The sequence below is a fragment of the Nerophis ophidion genome, linkage group LG08 (assembly GCF_033978795.1).
Source record: "Nerophis ophidion isolate RoL-2023_Sa linkage group LG08, RoL_Noph_v1.0, whole genome shotgun sequence".
NCBI lineage: Eukaryota > Metazoa > Chordata > Actinopteri > Syngnathiformes > Syngnathidae > Nerophis > Nerophis ophidion.
Genome location: NC_084618.1, coordinates 54,552,333 through 54,577,835, shown reverse-complemented (window position 1 = coordinate 54,577,835; position 25,503 = coordinate 54,552,333). Strand labels below are relative to the sequence as shown.

The 25,503-nt window shown below is 36.9% G+C and overlaps 1 protein-coding gene across 1 annotated transcript; it reads right to left on the bottom strand.

The window, feature by feature from the left end:
- Window positions 1-571: 571 nt before the first annotated feature.
- cdc42ep1a (CDC42 effector protein (Rho GTPase binding) 1a) lies at window positions 572-25,203 on the bottom strand. Its single transcript, XM_061908944.1, has 3 exons — window positions 25,061-25,203; window positions 10,044-10,929; window positions 572-5,413 (listed from the first exon to the last, which is right to left on the bottom strand). The coding sequence occupies exons 2-3, from the start codon at window positions 10,513-10,515 to the stop codon at window positions 4,746-4,748; spliced, it is 1,140 nt and encodes a 379-aa protein (XP_061764928.1). The 5' UTR covers window positions 10,516-10,929; window positions 25,061-25,203; the 3' UTR covers window positions 572-4,745.
- Window positions 25,204-25,503: the final 300 nt, after the last annotated feature.

Genomic DNA, 25,503 nt, shown 5'->3' with positions numbered 1-25,503 from the left:
CACATTCACACACTAGGGCCCATTTAGTGTCGCCAATCAACCTATCCCCAGGTGCATGTCTTTGGAAGTGGGAGGAAGCCGGAGTACCCGGAGGGAACCCACGCAGAATTAATTTTAATCAGCCCCTTATGTTATCCAGACATTTTCAGAAAGCCGATATGTCTAATGTTTTATTTCTGACACTCCAAAGGTGCGAAATAGTTTCTCTGCATTATTCATCATAATGCTTTCTCACACTCATTTGTGCTGAATTGTGTGCCTGCTTACTCACACATTTCCAACTTGCTAAACGTAGATGCGAAACGGTTTCAGGCTTGGTAAATCACACTGCGAGGAAGAAATGATTACAGTTGCATCTCCACTTCTACTATAATGATAGATTGCGCTCGCTATTTTGCTCATTTGGTAGACACAATCCTCTGCGCCCAAGCTTAGTAATTCAGCTTTACATGCGCTATCAACTTTGCACATTTACTGGGGTATTGTTTGAGTTCATTACTATGTATTTATTTGATATAAGTTAGTTAACAACAACGTTTCAACATAATCAGTTAATAAAGTCTACAAAGCCTTGACATCAAATATTTATTTCGGCTCCTGGCCCATAATGTGTCCATCACGCTGAAAAGAAAGCATGTTTATTTCCAATGAATGACATCATAGTCTGATGTTTACACGAGTATGTCAACCAGCTAGAATATTTTGAAAAAATTCATTTATTTCAGTAGTTCAAATGAAGAAAATTAAATAATTAGAGAATGTGTTCAATACATTTTTTAGACCTATTGCTAATAAAAGCCTCAAATTCAGTATCTCATATGTGGTTGAATATCATAAACAACACTTCCTTATAGCTTTAATTAGCCTTTTAGCCAAATTTGAACTCCTGAAATCAAAGAACTTTGCATTATATTCTCACTGAGATGAATATTTACATATAAAACTTGCACTGAAGGTGCTATATTGTAAGTACATATTTATAGGGGAGGTCAGTTGATATTTTCATGTACATTTGTATAGGAAGTAAATAAAAGGAAATATGATTTGTCTATTAAAGCATACAGGTAAACGAGTTCCTCTTCATTAAAGGAGCACATAGTATTTCTATAAAAGGTCTGCATTACATACTACTCGTATTGGTCGTATCATATTGCAGGATTATCAACTGATATGAGTCAAAAAGTCTGGAATAAAAGTGACTTTGGATGGCCACCCCTCTCTGAATTTAGGCCGAAGACACAATAAGTGTAAGGTACTCCTGACGTTTAGCATATAAATTGAATGGCATGACTTATACATCCAGTGACATTAGTGTTTCCTCAGCCAAAGTGTTGTTGCATCATTATAAAGTACAGTGGAACTCGCTTATCTCAACGCCCCTCAGACTGATGTAGGCATAAATCAAAACAAAGCATTGCGTGTCCATTTTCTTGAGACTTTAGCCATATCTAAAAGAGAATGATCACTAATAGAGGATTTTTAAACCTATTTCACTTTGTTGAAATTGTTTTCCTCCATTTGTGCATATTTTCATGTGGGTTTTTCTGCTTTTGTAAAGCGTCATGAGTATCATGTGTGGTTCTCAGCTGTGATGTGTTTTGTATGTAGTGTTTTATAAAGAACAACACATTTTTTAACCCAGGTGACAGTGACCACGTACACAAACGTAATGACTGATCGAAATAAGTCGACGGGAAATGACATAGTCTTTGCGCATCGTGTAGCGACATGTGGAGTGCGTCTTGCATATTCGGTTCATGACAACGGGGTTGGTTGTCACAACGTTTACCTTGGTGTGAATTGCTCATCTAAACAACTTTAAATTTTCTTTTCTAATTTAAATTGAAGGGCTGGATGTAAATGTTCATCTGTCTCATTTTACAACTCTTCGTAACAAAGAGGTAAACAACTGTCAAAGACACGCCAATACATGTTGACAAGCAGCTACCTAAAGGTGATAATGGTTGATGCAGTGTTATTTTAATGGTAAAAATATATATTTTTAAAAAAGGTAAAACATGCATCTCTATGCCTACAAATCTGTAGGCCAGCCTTGTGTATGCAGTATGTAATATGTACGACAAATGCGTGACAACCAATTACAACTGGAACGTTTTGCCAATATCAAGGCTAACAACCGCGTGACAACTAGTTATCTAGTTAACAAGACTCTAGACCAGGGGTCCCCAACCTTTTTGAAACCAGGAACTACTTCTTGGGTATTGATTAATGCGAAGGGCTACCAATTTGATACACACTTAAAAAAAATGCCAGAAATAGCCAATTTGCTCAATTTACCATTAATAAATAAATCTATTTATATAAAAAAAAAAGAGTATTTCTGTCTGTCATTCCGTCGTACATTTTTTTTCATTTTACGAAGGTGTTTTGTATAGAATAAATGATGAAAAAAACACTTACCGTAATTGAACGGTTTAAAAGAGGAGAAAACACGAAAAAAATGAAAATAAAATTTTGAACCATAGTTTATTTTCAATTTTGACTCTTTAAAATTCAAAATTCAACTGGAAAAAAAAGAATACAAAAACTAGCTAATTCGAATCTTTTTGAAAAAAATAAAAAAAGGATTTATGGAACATCATTAGTAATTTTTCCTGATTAAGATTAATTTTAGAATTTTGATGACATGTTTTAAATAGGTTAAAATCCAATCTGCACTTTGTTATAATATTTAACAAATTGGACCAAGCTATATTTCCAACAAAGACAAATCAGTATTTCTTCTAAATTTTCCAGAACAAAAATTTAAAAAGAAATTCAAAAAAATGTTTAAATAATATTTAAATTTGATTCTACAGATTTTCTAGATTTGCCGGAATATTTTTTTATTTATTTTAATCATACGTTTGAAGAAATATTTCACAAATATTCTTCTTTGAAAAAAAATTAAGCTAAAATGAAGAATTAAATTTAAATGTATTTATTATTCTTTACAATAATAAAAATTACTTGAACATTGATTTAAATTTTTAGGAAAGAAGAGGAAGGAATTTAAAAGGTAAAAAGGTGTGTGTTTAAAAATCCTAAAATCATTTTTAAGGTTGTATTTTTTCTCTAAAATTGTCTTTCTGAAAGTTATAAGAAGCAAAGTAAAAAAAAAAAGAATTTATTCAAACAAGTGAAGACCAAGTCATTAAAATATTTTCTTGGAATTTCAAATTCTATTTGAGTTTTGTCTCTCTTAGAATTAAAAATGTCGAGCAAATCGAGACCAGCTTGCTAGTAAATACATAAAATAAAATAAAAATATAGTCAGCTCACTGGTAAGTGCTGCTATTTGAGCTATTTTTAGAACAGGCCAGCGGGCGACTCATCTGGTCCTTACAGGCTACCTGGTGCCCGCGGGCACCACGTTGGTGACCCCTGCTCTAGACCAAGGGTGTCAAATTCGTTTTTATTGAGGGCCCCGTTGCAACTATGGCTGCCTTCAGTGGGCCGCTTGTGACGCGGAATGTAAACATATAATAGCGGTGTTACACAGTCTGCATAGGCAACTGTTTTTGGTTATACTGTAAAAGTCCAGAACACAAACATTGAGTATCTGAATATTTACAATTTAGCATGAAAATACAAGAAGTTTTTATCTCATGTTCAGCCATCTTTTTCCAGAGAAGAGTGAGCTCTGATCCCTATTAATTTATTTAATTTAAGGGTAAGATATGATTGTGACAACCAACCCTGCTGTTTTCTAGAAGCCAATCAAAGGCGTTGTCTTGTCTTCATTCTGCTGGCATTACAATCTTTTACACACCTAATCTATTTTTCAGACTATAAGCCGCACTGGCATATAAACCATACCTACTAAATCTGCAACCGTATATTAGCAGCAGAAATATACCAGTACGTTGTGATATTATATTCACATAGAAATCTTCTATTCTAATATTTTCAATATAAAGTTCCTTATGTTTATCAGGATTCTTATTACTTGTACTTTGAGCACTTTGAATTTTAACAGTTGTGAATCATTTTAGTACACTGTCTGATTTCTTTGCTTAATGCAATCTATAATTTATCCATTTGCTAAGAAAAATACAGTCTTTTCTTCTCCAAACCCGTGTGTCCAAGGAAGTGAGGTCATAGCAAGCAGTAACGTATGTTTATGATGAATGGTTCAATTCTTTCCCCCCAAAAATTCTTAAGAGTGTATAAATCCATTCAATCCGATTTTATTTATTTTCTAAGATAATTTGTATTTTTGCCTCTAAAGCTTTCAAAATACACTTAAATTTACACTGACGCATGTAAATAAACAGTACCATAATAGGACTCTAGACCATCGCCCTCTAGGTCACGTGATTGCAATCCAGCAATAATCCGCAGGGTTTACAATTTGTCCGGAAAGTACAGTAATGGTGTTATATGTTTTGACTACGACAAGAATAAAACTTTCATATGTGCAAAAATATTTATTACCGTGGTTAACAAGTTACAAAATTAAAAGTTGGTGTCGACTCCATGTTTTATTTTGAAGTGTATTTTGCTCTGAACCGAAAGTCACTGTCCGCACGTTTTAATACTTTCACTAGTTGGTAGTGACGTTTTGGCTTAGCAATAATGAAGTTAACAACACTGCAGCATTTTTCCACAAGACCTAAAAATGGTCTAGGTCGAATTAAGTAATTACATGAGTTGTTTAACATAAGCGGGTTCCACTGTATGAATAAAGAATCCAGTTGTTGAGGTTGAGATTATTGGTTTAGTTAGAATTCAATCCTATTCAATCAGACTTTGATTTCATCATCATCATCCGTGTAGCTGTAGGATGCTTTCTTCTTCAACTGCCCAATGCTCCTCATCTCAGAATCTGGCGCCTCCACCGTGCCGTGACCCTTCCAGAGGCCCTGACCTCCATAATGGCGTGCGAGCACATCGGCAGCACTCTGGAAGCGCTCACTCTCCATTTTCAGGCCCAAACTGGCTCGCTCGGGTGACCCGCCTCTCGGCGTATCTGCTAGTCTCCCAGACATCGGCGTTCCGTTCACCTCCACGTCGTCGTCATCCCATTCTGTGACGTGTGGACTTTTCCTTCCCACGCAGTCCTCTCTCAGCAGGGAGTCCACGTACGAGATTGTGGCCGAGTCCATCTCCGATCCCTCGTTGGTGAGCCCCCACGCCGACCCCATGTCCTCTCTCTCCCAGGCCTCATTGTCTCCCTCAAGTAAGCCGAAAACTTCACTCATGAGGGAGGGGCCCATGTCAAAGTTGAAGGTGTCCAGGGAGCCGAGGGAATCGGAGAAGGCGGTGAACTTGCGGTCGGTGCTAGCGCCGGTGGATAAATTGGCGTCGGTGGGGGCGGTCAGAGAGCCGCAAGGAGCAGGGTTGGAGATGGAGGGCTGCTGGCGCTCAGAGCGGGACAGACGAGGAAGAGTGACAAAGCCAGATTCCAAACCTGAAGAAGACACAACATGAACATTACCAGAAATCACTTCATGTTATAATTCCATGGAAAATTGTAAAGCATGAACAAGCTCCGATTGAATTATGCAAAGTGGGCCACAAACTTTGGATGGACTTAAACTGAATGCCAAAATTCATGCAAACTCTCACATTCAATCTTTCGCATACCAAAATCATTAGATAAAATGATCCTCAAAAAAGATCCTCCTTTATGCAAAACTACATCACGATAGCACAACTCATTCACATTAAAGCTACAGACACACAAAACATGTTCCCAGTATGGTTTACTGAAAGCCCTTTTAAACTGTCTAAATTCCAGCATCGAGGCATGTAATACATACAAAAGATGTACTTATACGTGCAAATTTTCTTTATATCCGTCTCTACTCCAATTAATATCTTTAATAGTACAGTATGAATCATACACTTGCTGAAAATTCATGGAATAATGAAACAAGCCAGCATAGACATTATGTTACAGACTTGTAATACACTATTGAGAAATGTAAAATTGTTCAAGAAGAGAATAGGAGATACCGTATTTCCTTGAATTGTCGCAGGGCATATAGTATGCGCCTGCCTTGAATTACTGCCGGGTCAAACTCGCTTCCCAAAATAATTAGCGCATGCTTAGTATTACCGCCTGGTCAAACTTGTGACGTCACGAGTGACACTTTCCCTGTCATCATTTTCAAAATTGAGGAGGCTGATTTCAATACCGGTGATTTGAAATCGCATAAAGGGAAGAGGATTAAGAGTTATTCAGTAGAATTTAAGGTCCAACCATACATCAAACTCAAATTTTTACTGCATACCTTTGGTAAGTGCCGCAGTGAGAAGAGGTTTTAAAATAATTAGTTCATGCTTACTTTTACCGCATGCCTAGGGTAAGTGCAGGAGTATGAAGAGGTTTTAAATTAATTAGCGCCCCGGCGGCAATCCAAGGAAATACGGTATTTGACATTTTTTTTAAAAAGTGTTTTGTTTGATATTCATTTTTATCTTTAAAATTCACATAATTAATATTTTTTTTACGTAAAAACGTTTTTCTTGTTCTGTATTGTTAATATTTATGTAATATGATAAAACCTAATTTATATTTACATACACATAAAATAATGTTTCCTAAGTTTGGATGTGCATATTTGACTATTTTAGTTGGAATTTTTTGCATCTAATTTTATTTTTTAAAATTCCCAATTTTTCTTGCCATATGTCATGCTTCACAACATTTTGGGTAAAAACAGTTGGCAGAACTGCCGATATACTCCGGATGTAATTCATACCATTCAACTCTGTTCTAACATTATTTAGTCAATAATTCCAACAGGGGGCAGTACACACCATCAACCTGTCTCACATCACACTCGAGCCTGCAAACTTTTTTAATGTAGTTTCTTCTCAGTCATCATTGTCACATTGCCATGAGGCTAACATATCACATATCCTGTCTCATTCACTCTTCTGCCATTACAACCAAAATGACTGCAGCAGCACTGTATGTCGTGGCAATGGTCTAACAGTGCTTTATGTGACCTTGTACATAATTATAGTACAGTAAATCTGCTGAAAGGCCCCTCCCTGATGTATATATTAAGGCATATAATTACCTTTTGACATTTGAAATGTAACAACGTGTCTGTGAGAAATCTTTAAGGAGTTGACGTGATCACTCATCTATGTACACACACGTATATACACACACACGTATGCAGCGTAAAGCATGAGTCTGGTGTCATTGCGGGTCATTCAAACACAGACTCCAACAGTTTATTGCCTGTCATGTCTGGATGGCTGCTGTTTATCAGTGCAGGAGCTGCTGATAGCGAGCCAAGGTGATTCATAATAGCATCTGGGGAAAATCTGTCTAAATCGTTGAGTAGACTCCATGGATGAGTTTTACTGCAGTCATACACGTTGTCGCTTAGTCTTTGCTGCGTTAACTCGTTTGACTCTCTGTTGTGTGTTTTACTTTGTTTAGCAACTGGGATTTATGGTTTCATCCAATCGTAATCATAGGCGTTATTCTGGGATTTGGTGGTGTGTATAGATGACTGTGGGACGTTCCAGTTAAGAGGTTTTGGTTTTTTTAAAATGATGTCTCTGATCTTCACTGCTTATGAGAAAACAATGCACAATTGCAAACTAGAGTGACCCTTGTTATGGTTCAGATCACTGCAACAGTCTTTTAACTAAATTGTGTGTTTGTACTGTATATGCATCATATTTGTCATTAGGATTCATGCATGAGCTACCACAGTAACCTGAATATAAGACAGCCTCTCTTTTTCTATATTTTTAAATATATTTTTTACTATCAGTAATATTTTTAACTAACAGACTAAACATTTTCATATTTCTTATTTTCTTAGACTAAAAATAAATTTGGTTGTGTTCAACTATCATCATAGCTCTTTTTAGAGGGTCTCTGTTGCAGCTGCATCCGCCTAAGTCACATATGTGTGACTGACAGGAAGAAAAGCTCTGACATGTACGGGTACAAGTTTGTAGAAGCTGTTCGGCACCATCTGTTAGTTTGCATGCACAAATCTCTGGACGACCTTACTTTTTCAGACTTTTTCTAGGGTAAAATATATGGTCCATTCTAAAGAAATGTGGTAAATTAATACTTTTTACGCAAAAAATGGCTAAATTAACTAAAACTGTCAATACTACAGTATTGTCCACTAGATGAAACCAATGAGATCTTGTTGTTTGGTATCGTGGCCACTGATTGGTTCTGCCTAAGAAAGCGTTATTATATTAGATTTAGAGTGTAAAAGTGACTAAATGGGTGTTATTTCATATCTAGCGGGATCTCTTAATGTTGAAAAACAGATTTAAAATGTAGGTAACAATTTTTTATGCTGTAGTTATTAACATTTTTAATCTATAATAATGTATTCCTACTTAGTGGAAAGTTGTTTATTGTTGAACTAATTAACCACAATGATTGAGGGATGACTGTACTTAAAAAAAAAAAGGACAATGTTCTCCAATACTTGACTTTTTAGAAACTAACTGCTCTACAATGTCCATCTTGATGTGTTCAAATTTGTGACGGACGCAAATGGTCTTATTCAACAAGGTAGCCGAGTGGCTGGGTGATGTTGATGTTATTTCAATGTGAGGTAGTATAAGTACGGTGGTAGTGGTGGTAGATGGCTCCAACACACACTAGACTCTGCAGCAGGTCTGTTTTCAGCATTTTATTCCTTAGCGGCCTCACCAGACACTGACACTATTCACACATTGTAAAAAGTCAATTCAGTCGGTCTGGCATTGTTGTTATTGCACAGGCATGTCTTTTTTAAACATAATATGACCACCAAATGTGGTGGTAGTGGTCACTTCACGGTCTGTTTGATGCCGGGAAGATGAATTCAGTGACTTTATTTAAGGTGCTGTAAACAGACTGCTGCTGATGAGAGCCCAGGGAGTCAACCACACAGTAACATTATTACAAATGTCAGCAGAAGTTACAAAGTTCTAGAGAGCTGTGGCAAATCAGCACACATATCACCTATGATCGCTGCATTTCATGTAACCTGATCCACTGTAAATGCTGAATATTGCTTTCATCAATTTGTCATGTGGTCTTGTCACATGGTACACAAAATATGACTCCGCGTAGGTTTTTGCTATTCTTTTTTTAATTATTATTTCCAACCAACCTCAACCCTTTCCTAACAACAAGAATAATGCAAACATATACTCAATACAGTAAGACTATGGTGTTGTTTTGCAAACACATACTCAATACAGTAAGACTATGGTGGGTTTTTTTTTTTTTACATTTTACTAGCCAGCTAGTTAGCGATTGAAGTATAGACTTTATACTTTAAGAGCTGTTACAAAATAATATAATTTACCATTTAGTAATTAAAGCTTCAAGTACACACATTGGTTAATATATTAGCGACATGAAAATCCTTTGCAGTAAAAGAAGCCCATTGAGATCCTTAAATTATGACTATAAACAAGTTGAATACATTTACAATTATGTCATGAATCAATGAAAATTAAATGGATGTTATCTATAATGTAGTTGTCATTTCTAAATGATAAATTTTTTTGATCAAACCTCCTAATCACATGCTAATTGTGTTTATTGATTTACAGTATTTATTTCAAATCTATTATGGTTGTGTAACCGTGTGTATTGTAGAACTAAAATCATTAAAGAAAAAAGTGTCACGTTCAAATGACATCTGGATCGTACTATAACAAGTAATAACAACAGCAACATTAATAGCAAAGTATGTAAACGCCGTAGTAACTTTTATAGTACCATTGGACATACTTACTTACTACTATACATAAGGTGTTCTAAAACTTTTGGCCGGTAGAGTGGATACGTGTTTTTCCCTTAGAAAAGGGTTGTGGAGTCAGTTTTTCTTCCTGTCACTTACACAGCAGCGAGTTAGGAACATGCAGGCAAAACATAGAAAGTTGTGCAAGTTAGCATCAAACAGAGGAGGCGTTATGATGCCAATTTGAATATAATATTTTTCCAATGATGTAATCAAAAAACTACATAGAAAATATGATTAGTGAAATACTAAAAACATGTTTTTTTCTTTCTAAAAAGATTTTCCCCAGTGTATTGCCATGCTCACCATAAGAACTTGTCCTTTCTCCTGGCGTGCTTTGAGAACTTGGAAAAAGCACCTTGGTGATGGGACTCCCGTTACACATATCCACATCCAGCCTTGGGAGGGAGACTGCATTCTTGATAATGGGAGAAATGGCCGGGGGTGGCAGTCCTGCATCCTTGGATACCTCCCTGGGTCGGTTGTCAGAGCCCCTGCGGATTTGTTGCAGTTTCCTGGAGAAATACGCTCCAAGCTTATTGTCCGGTGTGGACATTGACTCCGTTTCGCCATTGCCCGCATTGGTTGAGCCGCCATGGTTGCTGAGGAAGGAAGTGTCCCCGAACACATCACCGCCACGGCCAACGTGCATTGTGTGGCGAAAGTCACCCAGAGGGGGGCTGATCATGTCCACTGTGAGGTCGCCTTTAAAGCGCCGTTTGCTTTGAGAGTGTGTGACCAGACCCTTCAGGCCGGAGAGCTTTTCTTGCAGATTCATGTTCACTTGCCTTAACTATAAAAAGTATGTACAGAATGGAAATAGTCTTTAAATAATTCAAACTCAACTGCAAAGTATCAACCTTCAAAAACCTTGACCAAGTTCTCCAAGATTTGAATGCTTATAGTCTAAATGAGTAAAAAGTTGACCAAATACTTCACTTGAACATTATCTATGTTTATCACGTGCAAGACATAATCCATGCCGCTCTTTGCTGGTCATCGTTATGCCGAGCTGGCAGAGTAAAACCGTCATAAATTGCAGAAAACACTGTGTAGTTGTCTCTGGGAAAAGCCTCGCCAGTTGGACTGCAGTCAAGTCCCTGGTTTCCCTCGATTCAAATTTGTCGACATCAGCTCAGAAATAGGTCCCGGTCCAGCTGCAAATGGTTCTGCGGTCTCGCCGTGGAACCATCTATGGAGAGCACAAATAGAGAGAGAAGGACTATCTTTAAAATGGAGGCAGGAGGAAGAAGGAGATGACATTAACAGTTAATGTTGTGGCAGTTGAGCCGTTGATTCCTTGTGCATATATGTCCTCTGCAAGTCTGCCTTTTGTTTGTGTTATTCTGCGCTCCAAATGTTGACTGGTCTGGAAGAATCTAAATTTAGATGAAAAGTCACTCCCCTGTGAATTAAAAAGTCTGCGATTTTACTTCCTAGACGTAAAAGGTATTTTCTTCTTGTATTTGTCTTGTTTCAACCGTCATGGACGTTACCCAAAGGAGCTAGCTTTTGACAGTTTAATATTGTATGTTGTAGAAAATTGTCCTTATATCATGAGCTGTTCTTTGCCAGCAGCAGTAATGGATAGCCAATTCCTAAATATTTTGATAACATAAGGGCCTTCTGGTTCTCTTTAAAAGTGTTTTAGCAAAGGAGACAGGCCTCTACACATGCACGGCCTCATCTGGTTTCATTAATGACTTGCGATGGTTTAAAAGATGAGGACTACGTCAGGTCCAGGTCCAGTCTTTCTCAATTGCAGCTGACCGCAGTCGCAGAACTCTTTCCTCCACTTCCCCTGGCTGGCATTTTTTAAGAAGGGCATCTGGAAGCAGAGCGAGGGGGAGAAACACGCCACATACCAGCACTGATCGCAGCTGTATCAGGCCAAGCTAAACAAAATAATGGGACACATGTTGAAGCTGAGATAGCATAGTCTTAAAGGGTACTTCAGCACATTCCCATGAATGCAACTTACTCTAAAAATGCCATATCAAGGTTTGGTTTAATTGATAACCTACTGGATTATGGGGAACACACATGGGGTTGTTAATTACCCTGATTGTGTGCTTACGGGAAGCTCTGATGCATCGTCTCTGCCTGTAATCCATTGAAAGACCTTTGACCACCGCAACACAGAGGCAGTTGCCCCCACCAAACCCCCGGGCTCATTTGTACTTGTTTATGTGTTTGCGGAGTCACGTAAACACAGAAGCCCGCACTTTCGAGTGTCAGATAAATAGCCTGTAAAGCACCAGCAGGCTTTATAAACATACAGTAATGACTTTAATGCTACAATCCTTGTTGCGGCCTGCCTGGAGGGTGTGCGGGTCTCGGACATACCCAGGATAATCCTCTAAATCTTCATGTCTGTTGCCCCTAAATATGCACATTTATAGGACACAGGTCTGGATACTTATGCTCCTGTCAAGACAGAAAAAGAGAGAAAGGAAATGGAATGGAGACTTTATGTCCCACCACATTGAACTGTATGTGTACTTTGTATTTAATTCGGAACAAAACAGTGTCTCACTTATCTTATATCTCAATATTTTATTACTGCTGGAGTAATTTCCTGGGAGTGTGTTTCTCTTGCTGACTAGCCGGAGGTTCAAAACAGTCTTTTTGGCATTTTAGGGACCTGAAGTACATATGTGTCATTTTTACAAAGACAAATAAACTAAAATATAATGGAAAGTGAATTAAAAACTATATTTACCAATATTGGTAATAAGGAATTTGAATGTAGAAGTACTGATAATATTCATAGTAGAGAACTGTATAATAATTATAATCATATTCAACAAGACTTTTATGACAATATCAATTATAACTGTAATTTAAATGAGTTTGGCAGTGATATAGATCCCGACTGTAATCTTTACAATAATATTACCAGAAACTGTGAGTACTACACAGTCGAACAATTTAAATGTGTGAATGTGGATAAATCATTTACTGTAATACATTTAATAGCCGAAGCTTGTCTTAAAATGTTTCCATAATTACTGAATAGCTGAGCCAGTTCAAAAAATTTAGTGTTGTTGCAGTCTCACAGACTCGGCTCGATGACAACAAGTGTTGTGAAATGAGATTGGATGGTTATGAATTATTCACCACAAACAGAGTTGGAAAAAGGGGAGGAGGAGTAGCACTTTTTGTAAATCAAGATTTAAAATATTGTAAGATTGACAGCAAATTAACTGCTATAGCTGGAGTCTTTGAATGTATAAATGTAGAAATCGAGGTAGAAAAAAAATAAATAAAAATAAACGTCAGTTGTGTATATAGAACACCTGGATCATGTCTAGAAACATTCAATGAAAAATTGGACTATTTGTTTAGTAAGTCAAACAAAATCCATATTGTGTGCAGTGATTTTAATATTAATCTTCTGAACCCCATGGACAGTACCAAAACAACAGATTTTATGACAGGATTGTACAGTAATAATTTACTTCCCCTTATAACAAAAGCAACCCAAATAACAGTAGACTTTGTCACACTGATCGATAACATTTTCACCAATCAACCGGAGAATCAAATAACAGCAGGACTACTACTCGATGAGATAAGTGATCATCCACCTGTATTCAGCATTTTCCACAATTTCTTTGATAAGAGAAAAAACAAAAAAGCAGTTCAATATAGATTTGTTAGACATCAAAAACACGAAACTATGGCAGCATTCAAGTCTGAGTTATTTGCTCAAGACTGGGGCATATGAAACTTTTCATGAAACTGTACGATAAGTACTCTCCAATTAAAAAAACATGTCATTAAAGACAACACCGTTAAGGACAAACCGTGGATCACAAGGGGAATATTGAAGTCTTGCAAAAAGAAAAATTATCTTTACAGAAGACATTTAAAGTACAGAACCGAAGAAACTGAACACAAAATAAAACGTGCAAAAATAAGTTAACACAAATAATAAAGCACAGCAAACGAACATACTACTGTAACCTATTAGAACAACATAAAAATAGCATACAGGGTACGTGGAAATTTTAAAATTATATCATTAAAAAAAAAACATGACACATAAGGAACATCCTAGCTATTTTATAGAAAATAATCAAACTATAAATGACCCTAAAGAAATAACGGATGCTTTTAACACCTTTTTTTGTAAATGTTGGACCTAATTTAGCAAATGAAATTGTACAACCTGAAAACAGTGCAAAATTTAATGAACAAACCATTCAAAACAATTTAGAATCGTTTTTTATTCCCCCGTTTATGAAAGTGAAATCACAATTGTAAACTCTCAGAAAAACAAGAAGTCAACAGACTACTGATCAAAGAAATTGTTGATTTTATAGCTGTTCCCTTCAATTATATTTGCAATATTTCTTTTGTAAAAGGTGTCTTCCCAAAGAAAATGAAAACGGCAAAAGTCATTCCCATCTTCAAAAGTGGAGATAAGCATCAGTTCACCAACTATAGGCCTATTTCCTTACTCTCACAAATTTCAAAAGTCCTTGAAAAATTATTTGTGTCAATATTAGACAGTTTTATTGATAAGCATCACTTGCTAAGTGAACACCAATACGGTTTCCGATCTAATAGGTCCACTTCCATGGCAGGGATGGAACTAGTTGAGGAGGTAACCACTGCAATTGATCAGAGGGAGTTTGCTATTGGTGTTTTTATTGACCTGAGCAAGGCCTTTGACACCATCGATCACACATTACTTTTAAGCAAAATGCAGAGGTATGGTGTCAGAGGTCTTGCTCATGATTGGTTGAAAGTTATCTTGGTGGCAGAGAGCAGTATGTGCATATGAACAATGTAGATTCAGATAAAAATATTATAACACATGGAGTACACCAAGGTTCTGTATTGGGACCAAAATTGGTTTTACTGTATATTAATGATATTTGTACAATCTTTAATAAACTCAACTGTATTCTTTTTGCTGATGATACAAGTCTGTACTGTTCTGGGCAAGACCTTGACCAACTCCTAGAGACTGTAGAGATTGAACTCCACAAACTAAAGCAATGGTTTGATGCCAATAAACTATCAATCAACCTAAATAAAACAAAATATATAATTTTTGGAAATAGGAAAAATAACATACGGCGTCATATAAGAATTGATGATATGGAGATAGAAAGGGTGTACTCAATAACTTTTTGGGGAATCTATATAGAAAATAAATTAAATTGGAAACTGTACATAAATATACTTAAGACAAAGATGGAAAAAATTATTGCTATGTTACATAAAATGAAAAACTCTGTAAATCAGAAGACTCTTAACATGTTATACAATTCTTTCATACTCCCATATCTTAATTATTGTGTTGAAATCAGGGGTAACAATTACAAATCAAAAATCAACTCTATATTCTTACTTCAAAAGAAAGCGATTAGAATTGTAAATTATGCGAATTATCATGACCATACCAATGCTCTGTTTATAAAATTAAAAACATTAAAACTGCACGATCTTGTTGACCTAAATACTACTATTGTGACTTACAAAGCTCATAACCACATGCTGCCTGGGTGTCTACAGGTGAGGTTCAAACACAGAGAGAATCCCTATGACCTCAGAGGTTCAGCTTTCTTTCAAAAAACACAAATAAGAATGAGCTTAAAAAGTAGATGTGTTTCTATTAGGGGAGTTCAACTGTGGAACAGCTTGGATTATTCCTTAAAACTGTTCCAGTTCCATTCACACATTTAAAAAACACTTTAAGACCAATGTCTTGGAAAAAATATATCTCTCTTGAATCAACATTGTAGTTAATACTATGATTAATGTTAATTAAAAACTAAATGTGGGATATAAATAATAATAGAAGTATGATTGTTTGTATGTATATATATATATATATATATAATTGGTGCAAAGGTTTAATACGTGTGCAAGGATATTTCTAATGCCTTTACTGTGTATATAATTGTGTATAATGTGTATTTATAATATGTTGTGCAAAGGACATTTCATAATTTTCGGAAGTTTATTCTGTACTTGACATTGTTTATAGGGTTAGGCGCTATAAGTGTTCAACTTCAGCCTAAACCCTTTTGGTTTGCAAGATTTTCATTTTCAATCTGTGAATGTACAACTGTTTGTTTGTTTTGTTGACCATTGACCGAAGAACAATAAACTATTTTTTTAACTATATTCTTAAAGTAACAAGGCCAAACCAAATTGTGATACTACTAGGAAAGAAGACTCTAATCAGTTACTGTTACTTTTACTGTTAATTCGGGCAGTCCAATTTAATGCATTAATTCATGCAATTAATAAAAACATAAAAAAATCCGATATTTATAACTAAATATCATTTTAAAAAGCACATGAAGCAGTAAAAATAGTTTTCCTGGCATGTAAGTCCTTAGTATCCCTCCATTGTTTTCCATATTACATGGAAAGGAAGAATTTCAGTTGGTGATAACATCTGACCATCATTAACAAATAGTACATATGTTTGCATGAGCACTCTTCAGTGCATTGTGATACATTTGTGGATTTCACAACTGGTTAAAATGTATGCCTCTTCATCACTGATACATTCATACAGTATAATCTATTTTCATAAAAATTCAACAGTGAGGTTTTTAGCTACTTTGGCAGAATTACGGAACATTTTGTCTTTGCTTTTACCTACTCCTTTTCAGACATGTTGAACTGTGTAACTGTGATGTTCCATAATGCAACAGAAAACCATTACCAAGAATACACAACTTCTGATTCCATGTCACTGGGTCCGGTACTAATTTGTTTAGTAGGAGATATCAGTTTATGAGCAAACACATTCCTAAGCATCAATTAAGGGAGTATATGTTTATGACCATTTAACATCTTATCTTAAGCTTGGTGTTGATTTTAAAAAACACACACACATTTAGGACTCTCTTGCCTAACTTTTTTCAGAAGCTCACACATATATCATTCTTTATGCAACTTGCCTAAGATTTTCTTCTTGTTTGTGCTTCGCTGTCTTTTGAGTTACAAGCACATTTCACACAAACCCTTTTGGAATGACTGCGGTGCTAAAATCCTTGACTCTGCTGTAGGTTCAACATCAGTGGACTTTTTTCCCCCCTCACGTCCTTCGGGCTGTAACCCCGCTAACCAGGTGAACAAACATTCAAGATAAGGCAGCATTTTTTACACTAAGCCTTTAGCCGTTTACAATGTTTCTATTTTCACCATTCACACTCATTTTGAATCCAAGGGCAACACTTCTTTGGTCAAAAAAAACATGTTTAACTTCTCAAATATCCAGACTCGCTTTGCTGTTTGTTGAATCAAAACAAATAAACTTCATTTCATCTACTTGGTACTTGTTTTCAACAGAACATTCAGGAACAATATCACAACAAAATGGTCATTGATATTAGGTTAAATGAAAACGTGGTGCAGGCAAAATAGCAAGACTAAAGTCATAAAGTATGTGCTCAATTAGATTAGATTCAATCAGTCTTGCTTGCTAACACTATCCACAAAAGACGTTTACACTTCAGTTGTAAGTCAAAGGCAGCTGAAAAGAGAAACTACTATCGAATGCTGAGTTTGAAAGGCGTTAATCAGCTTTGGGCTATTACTTTCTGTGTACTTAGAATCATAATATTCTGCAATAGGCATAACTTCAGTCTTAAACATGATCTAAAAAAATAAAATATTGCATGCAAGGAATCGCTGTGTTATATTTTACCAGTAGCTGCATTATTGTATATGATTTTGTTGTCAAGGCACGCACAATTCTGAGGTTTTCAGACGTACAATTCCAAAAAAGACGTATAATTGGAGACCACATGGTTTTCTAAGACGGAGTAGTTTATAACAACAACAACTACTGAGAATTGCTGAGGTTGTGAGTTTTAGCCTCACTCGGAGAAAAAGATGCAATTTTCTCCGACCCAAACAAATTCACATTATATACATTATGATATATGATCACAGTTCAGTTCGGTTCTGTTTATTTTTGTTACATGTTAAACATAAAACTGTTTAACTTTTGTGTAAACAGTTTATTAAAAAAAAAAAAGTGATAATTCTCCCATTGAATACTTTTTAAGTAAAATAAAAGTATTAATAGGAAGGATGTGGACGAACTTGATCCACATCGAATGTAGGTAAGTACACTGCATTTAAAAAAAAAGTTATTTACGCTTTGTGCTATAGGTGACAAAACAAATGAATACATTTTTGTTTTAAAATAAGCAGAGGGCCACAAAAAATAAGTTGTGGGCCAAAAATGGCCCTAAGCTACATTTTGTACACATAGTTTAAGTGTTTCAAAAGTGCAACAGTACAGACATTTGCAAATGTTACAGTTTAAACAATGTGAATATATTTTATTTTATTTTGATATATAAAAGTAATGCCTTAAGTGAAACATTTATAGTTCCAGCTTGTAACCCTGTTCCCAATCTCCACTTAATAATGGTGGCACACTGCTTTGGGTTTTGATCTACTTGTCCCTTCTCCTTTTACTATTTTCACAAAACACATTCACAGGCTGTGAAACACGTGCCAAAGCAACAGGTGGCAAATTAGTAAAATCGTTTTAGCCAATCATAAGACTGAAGAAAGCAATTTCTGAATAAGCAATAGTGAAGACAAGGACATACTGTACAAAGGAGTTTTCCAAGAAAGCATGTGAACAAACAATTGTAAGTAAGCCTAACAAGATGGCGCTGCTGTAGTGGCTGCTGTAGGCAGGAGCTTTGTGCTCTTGTGTCATCCTTTTGTGTTTCCCTCTTGTTTTCATGTCTTATTATATTTTTTTGCCTCTTGGTCCGGGACCCTTTGGGACTGTGTGACAAGGGGTGCCACTTTCGTGACCTCTGTGGTGCTTTTTTTTTTTTTTTTTTTGTGGACTCCTGGATCTGCCTCCCGGGAGCCTTTTGGCCATGGAGACCAGCTGCTGGGTGTCTGCCACACCGGAGTCGGTTTGGAGGGACTGGTGGAGATGCGGATGAGGGGACAGGACTGCAGAGTTTGGAGGGATTGGAGGAGATGCGGATGAGGGGACAGGACTGCAGAGTTTGGAGGGACTGGAGGAGGTGCGGATGAGGGGACAGGGCTGCGGAGCTAGCACTGAGCGCTGGGACGGAGAGGCTTCGCGGTGTCTTGGCTGGGTGAGCAGGTGTCGGACACCTCAGTCACCTTGGACGTATCCTCGCTCATCCATGCGGACTGGACACAGGCCGAAAATGGAGTCGGCTGTCTTGGTTGCTTTGTTGGGTCTGCTCCTGTCTCTGGCTATGCTCCCTCCACCCCAGCGGACGATGGCGTGGAACACCCCAGTGGATATGTTTATTTTACTTTTTATTCATAGCTAGTATGTAGAAGTGTCTGGTTGTATCTGCTGCTTTAATGTCTTTAATGTCCTCTGTGTTCTTTGATGTTTGATGTTTCCCTCTTACACACATGGAAGAGGGATGTGTACCATGGCTATGAGTTGTTGTTTTTTCCCTTGGCCTCAGTCTGCACCTCCTCTCCAGGGCCCAGGCTAAGACCGATTTTTTTTATTTATTTTGTTTTAATCTTCTATTCCCCCTCCTTGTTTACCTGTATCTCATCTTTTTTGTAAGGGCCGCTGGAAGCCGGCAGACCCGTCAGCTATCCTGTTCTGTCTCCCTGTAATGTTTGTCTAAACTTGAATGGGATTGTGCTGAAAATTTTAATTTTCCTGAAGGAACTCTCCTGACGGAATAAATAAAGTACTATCTAATCTAATCTAATGATCATAAGCAATATCCTTTTTTAATGCCTTTACTTCTATTTCAAAATGCTGCAAATTCCTTTGGCCAAGTTTTGCCAAAGCACTGAAGTTTGACCATTTGTTGTAAAAATGGTTAGAGTCCAGTGGTGTGAAAACAAATACAGCACTCGGATTCAAACTTTGCACCTCTACAACTGACCCCGTCCTAGTTGCGTCAATGACACCGAAAGGTCACAAAGGGTCCTGCCTCTAAGGAATGTCAATCTTTCCTTGCAAGGGGGAAAAACACACACGGACTAGCTGTTAATCAAACGTTATGATTTGTGTTGTGTCCAGGAGAAGGACGGCACAAATAAAAATCTGACTGACTTTACACAGAAGCAGGAAATATGACAGCCTACACTGAAGGAGGATGTAGTGTACTGTACTATACACCCACTCTGTCACACACTGTTGCTTACACACATTGACACACAAAGTGTGCAACAGTGACTGCAAGTCATTCGGTGAGCAATGTTTTTATTGATTGGGCCTGTTTGTCTATTGGATTTTTCCAGCAAACTCTGTCAGTGCAAGTGAATGTGCGCATGTGTGTGGTATTTCGCACTGTGGCCTCCTTTATGATGTGCTGGCAGGTTGTAGGGCTAAAAAAGGGCACTGCCCCCAACAATCACTAATTAAAACACCTCAAGGCTACCAAATGTCAACGGGGTCCCCCAACTCTCAGTGCATCCCGATTGATTTTAGTTTTTGTCATGTTGCAACCTATAATTAATTTGGAAAATCAAAGTTCACAGCACGGTTGCAGCAGGGATATAATAATGTAGATATATTGCTGATCCAGCTGCTTGTGGTGTATAAATATGTCGGCAGGTGGGATTTGTTTCATGGCAGATATCTGAGTAGACTCTCTCAACAAGACCAGTGTTTCCCATAGCGTAGCCAACTTTATTGGAATTGCTGCCCGACAGTTACATATGACAACTGCCGCTTTTCAGAAAGATTCCAAAATAATCAATTATGTCAATAATAATTTGCTTCTTCAAGGAAAGGGTTACGTTTGAGTGACAGTGTACCCCAGGGCAGTTCTACACAGAAAGAATGTTAGAGGGTGGGCGCATCAAAAAATATTGATACTGTCAATACCTGAAAGGTACTAGTATCTAGCATGATGAGACCCATATTTTCTGTTTGTAGTCCCAAATATCCCTTTGGAGAAAAAAGATGGATTTAAATGAAAGCCAAACAATGTTTATGCTGTTGTTTACTTAATTTGCACTATTTACTATTTATACAATTGTATGTAACACAATGTATACAGTAGTACCACAATTTAAGAGTGCCCCAACTTACAGGGGTCATATGTTGTGGTCTACATAAAATCTAATCGTAGTTCTTTGGTCAAAATTTTGCATAAATTAGGTTTTACAGACCATCTTCAAGCTGCTTTCTGACTGTCTCTTCAAGATGTGCCATTTTGTGGGCGGTCTTATGTACTTGGCTCCACTTCGACAGCATCTTCTGCCCGTCATTGTCTTAGTTTTTAGCGCTTCAATGGCGGTGTCTACTGACGGATATAATTTCCAGCTATACGCTACTTTGTATTAGAAATGGCAACAGCGGCGGATAGATGTGCATTTACGAGCAAATCTGCCCCAAAACAAGAGGATAGTTAAAAAGAATGTGCTTATGGACTACAGTTCAGAATTGTGGACTCGTGCTAAGCTCTCTGGGTAAAACTTTACCATATATGGAAATATCCATTGACAAGATAGGGCAGGGGCGCTCACACTTTTTCTGCAGGCGAGCTACTTTTCAATTGACCAAGTCGAGGAGATCTACCTCATTCCTATTTATAATTTATATTTATTTATTTATGAAAGAGACATTTTTGTTAACAAGTTAATGGTGTTTAATGATAATACAAGCATGTTTAAGACACATAGATTCCTTTCTTTCATGAAGACAAGAATATAAGTTGGTGTATTTGATTCTGATGACTTGCATTGATTGGAATTAGACAGTGGTGCTGATAACGTCCGCATTTTCAAATGGAGGGAAAACAAGTCCTCCTTTCCGTCCAATACCACATGAAAGTGGTTGGATTTGGCATCTCATTTGTCCAACTTGCATACTCGTTTTTAAACACTTTGTTATGAGAGTAGCGTATGTGTGTGGCCCTTTAATGTCTGGCAGCAGGTGAGTGACGTCAGTGAGTGTGCGGGTGGGCAAGCAAGTGAGAAAGCGGTCGCTGAGGGCGGGGGAGAAATACATTGGCATCAAACTCCGTAGCTTGCTAGCTTGTGCACGCTAGCTTTCTGAGACTCTTATTTTGTTAGCACAGGCAGGATGAAACAGGTCTTTTATGGTGAAGACAGGAACTGTGCTGTCGGTCTTTAGAGTTTTGACAGTAGGTACGGAGTCTCTAGAAATAAAATGTGTTTCTCTGCGTCCGCCCTGTTAGTGATTTTTTTCTTAAATATGAGCTCGCAGCAGCCAGCGTCATCTCACAAGATCCTCGGGTGCCGAGAATGTCAAACAACTGACGAAAGTGAAGTCTTGGTATGATTGATGATTGCTCATTTTTATGTCTATTTTTTAATGCCTGGCTTGAGATCGACTGACACACCCTCCGAGATCGACCAGTCGATCGCGATCGACGTAATGGGCACCCCTGAGATAGGGCATACAACGTCACAGGACAGACCGAATTCTAAACAGCTCGTTTGCCAGAAGTATGAAAGAAGGCAAGATTCCATCCATCCATTTTCTACCGCTTATTCCCTTTCGGGGTGGCGGGGGGCGCTGGCGCCTATCTCAGCTTTTACAAATATCTCTGTGATGCCGCCAGGCTTTGATTTTACATTTTCGGGACTCATGGTGATCCCAAATATACATAAGCAGGTACCATCAGGGTTAGAAAAGTTTGTTTTGCGTTATACAGACCTTTTAAGAGTGTTTTGATGTAAGAGCTGTCTCTCTGCTAATTCGTATGCCTTAAGTTACAAGCAAAAATTTGAGTAACAAGTATCCCCATTAGTTGCCGTAGCAAATGTCACAGTGAACCCCATAAGATATGCTCAAAACATTTGGTCTTACTCCTAAAAACTACGTTCTATCTTATATCTAGAGATCAACATAACTTTTTTTTTCACCATGGGAAGGAAGAAAGCGATGAGAAGAAAACACAGATGATATTCATTGAATTAAGAAAAGCAATCATAAATTCAAAGAGGAGCGTCTACCCAACTGGGCAAAGCAATTGGAGCGTATCACTGCTAGTCTGCACCATGCTGAAGCAGAATGAGTCAAACCCCAGCAAAAGATGTTAAAATAATACCTAAAGGGCACAAATGTATCCATAAAAATATAGGAAAAGCTCCTGATGGTGTGTTTGACAGAGAAGCAGCTGGAAGGAGATGCCGTAAAAGTCCACTCCTCAGGGTGAATGCAGTACATTATTATTGCATTACTTTATAAAACTACTGTAGATGTTTGTAGTACATTCCAAGTTATTGTTTTTATACAATATTTCTCATCTAAAATGTATTTTTAAAAAGGCATGTTACATATGAATAGTGCTTTTTTTAGGGGGCAAGCACCATTTATATCAATTTCACTTGATTTCAGTGGGAGACATTGATTTGCGAAACAAGTGTTTTGACTTAAAAGCAGCTGTCACAGAACCAAATATGCTCATAAGTTAAGATACTACTGTAATTGTATTATTTTGTTGATATTGTTATGTTGTCCTATATACTTTTTTGTATTTATATATTGTTGCAATTTTCAAACATAAGTTTGTTGATCCAAATAATGTTTGCCTAAAATCTTTGTCTTGCTGGTAATCAACAAATTAAAGGCACAATCAGAAAACCATTCAACGACCGTGAAAAAATTCAAGTAAAATGTATCGGTTTTAGAATCAGCACTACAAACCTGTATTTGCTTTTTCAATACCAACATTTGTAGTTTTGCCCAAACTTAAAGGTCATTAACATCACATCGAAATCACCTTTCCTCACCAGAAACTAAACCCCAAAGAGTGCATGCTGAATGTCCCCGTTCAACCTGCAGATATACAGTATGTCACAAAAATGACAAAGTGCATCATCAAATGATCAAATCATATATTAAAAAGATAATTTTTTTAGATACAAGTTATTGTATCTAAAAATATAGTTAAGTTCAGTTTCAGTTTATTTTGAACATGCATACAATACAATGTAAAGCATCACAAATTTCCAGTTGTTTCATTGCAGCACGCCCGTAAAGGAGCTTATTTTTAATCCTACCCCTTTTTATACCATAGCAATTTTATCCAATTTCCTTGTTCTCTGCAACAGAACAGTGAACAAATAAATAATTAATAAATATTAAATACATAAATAATATTTGTCTCAATAAAAAAAAAAGGAAGTGATGGAAGTATTGTACAGTACTTTGCGACATTATTTTGTAACGCTCGGATAAGCAATAAGTAGACGGGAAAGTATATTTTGTCCCATACATCAGTGGTTCTCAAATGAGGGTACGCGTACCCCTGGGGGTACTTGAAGGTATGCCAAGGGGTCTGTGAGATTTTTTTTTTAATATTCTAAAAATAGCAACAATTCAAAAATCTGTTATAAATATATTTATTGAATAATACTTCAACAACATATGAATCAATCAATCAATCAATGTTCATTTATATAGCCCTAAATCACTAGTGTCTCAAAGGGCTGTGTAAGTTCATAAACTGTGAAAAGAAATGCATCAATGCAATATTCACTGTTCACAACTAGATTTATTTGTGGACATGTTCCATAAATATTGATGTTAAAGGTTTATTTTTTTGGTGAAAAAATGTTTAGAATTAAGTTCATGAATCCAGATGGATCTCTATTACAATCCCCAAAGAGGGCACTTTAAGTTGATGATTACTTCTATGTGTAGAAATCTTTATTTATAATTGAATCACTTGTTTATTTTTCAACAAGTTTTTAGTTATTTTTATATCTTTTTTCCAAATAGTTCAAGTAAGACCACTACAAATGAGGAATATTTTGCACTGTTATACAATTTAACAAATCAGAAACTGATGACATAGTGCAGTTTTTTTACTTATTTATCTTCTTTTTTCAACCAAAAATGCTTTGCTCTGATTAGGGGGTACTTGAATTAAAAAAAAATTCACAGGGGCTACATCACTGAAAAAAGGTTGAGAACCACTGCCATACATAACTATACTACATGACAAGGCGAACAATAAACATTAATACTGTCAAAAATAGACAAACATGTCTGTGAACACTAAAATAAATAATAGGAGCTAAAACCTCAGTGGAATGTAGCCCTAATTTACGTAATTGCAACACGTGTCTTTTAGCTGGTTACATTTGATGTCATAATGACATTAAACCAAATAACACTTTACCTTAGTACTGTAATTCACACATTTAACATAATTATACCAATGAACGCCAGAGTCAAACTGCATTCACAGTTTTAAGAGCTTTTATAACGAAAATGAGTATTTAAATCTCGTTTGATTGCTTAATGGGCACAAAAGAACACAGAAAAGTGTGACGTCACGCGGATGCAGTAGGCACGATTGAACGCCAACAAAAGGATGAAAACTTACCGACAAACTGGATAAATTCGAAGAAAAGATACTTTAGAGCTGTTGTCCAGAAGAATAAAGTTGAATTCGTCCGAGTGATGATGGCTTGACAGAACAGTCAAACAACTGGTGTGTGTGCGCGTGCGTGTGTGCGCGTGCAAGGACGGAGTGCGGAGGACGAGAAAAGGGGCGTGTCATACAGCCAGTAGACTATAGGGGGGGCATTACTGATTAGGGGTGGTATCAAACGGATACCAAGATTTTGCCTCTAATATGTTAATCATGACCGTTATAATAGTCAGAATAAAACACAGGACACGAAAATAAACGAAACATGTATCTACAAAATCCAAAAACAGGGAAGTTGGAACGTTGTGAACGTAAATAAAAGCAGAATACATCCGTCCATCCATTTCCTACCGCTTGTCCCCAATACAATGATTTGCAAATCCTTTTCAATTTAT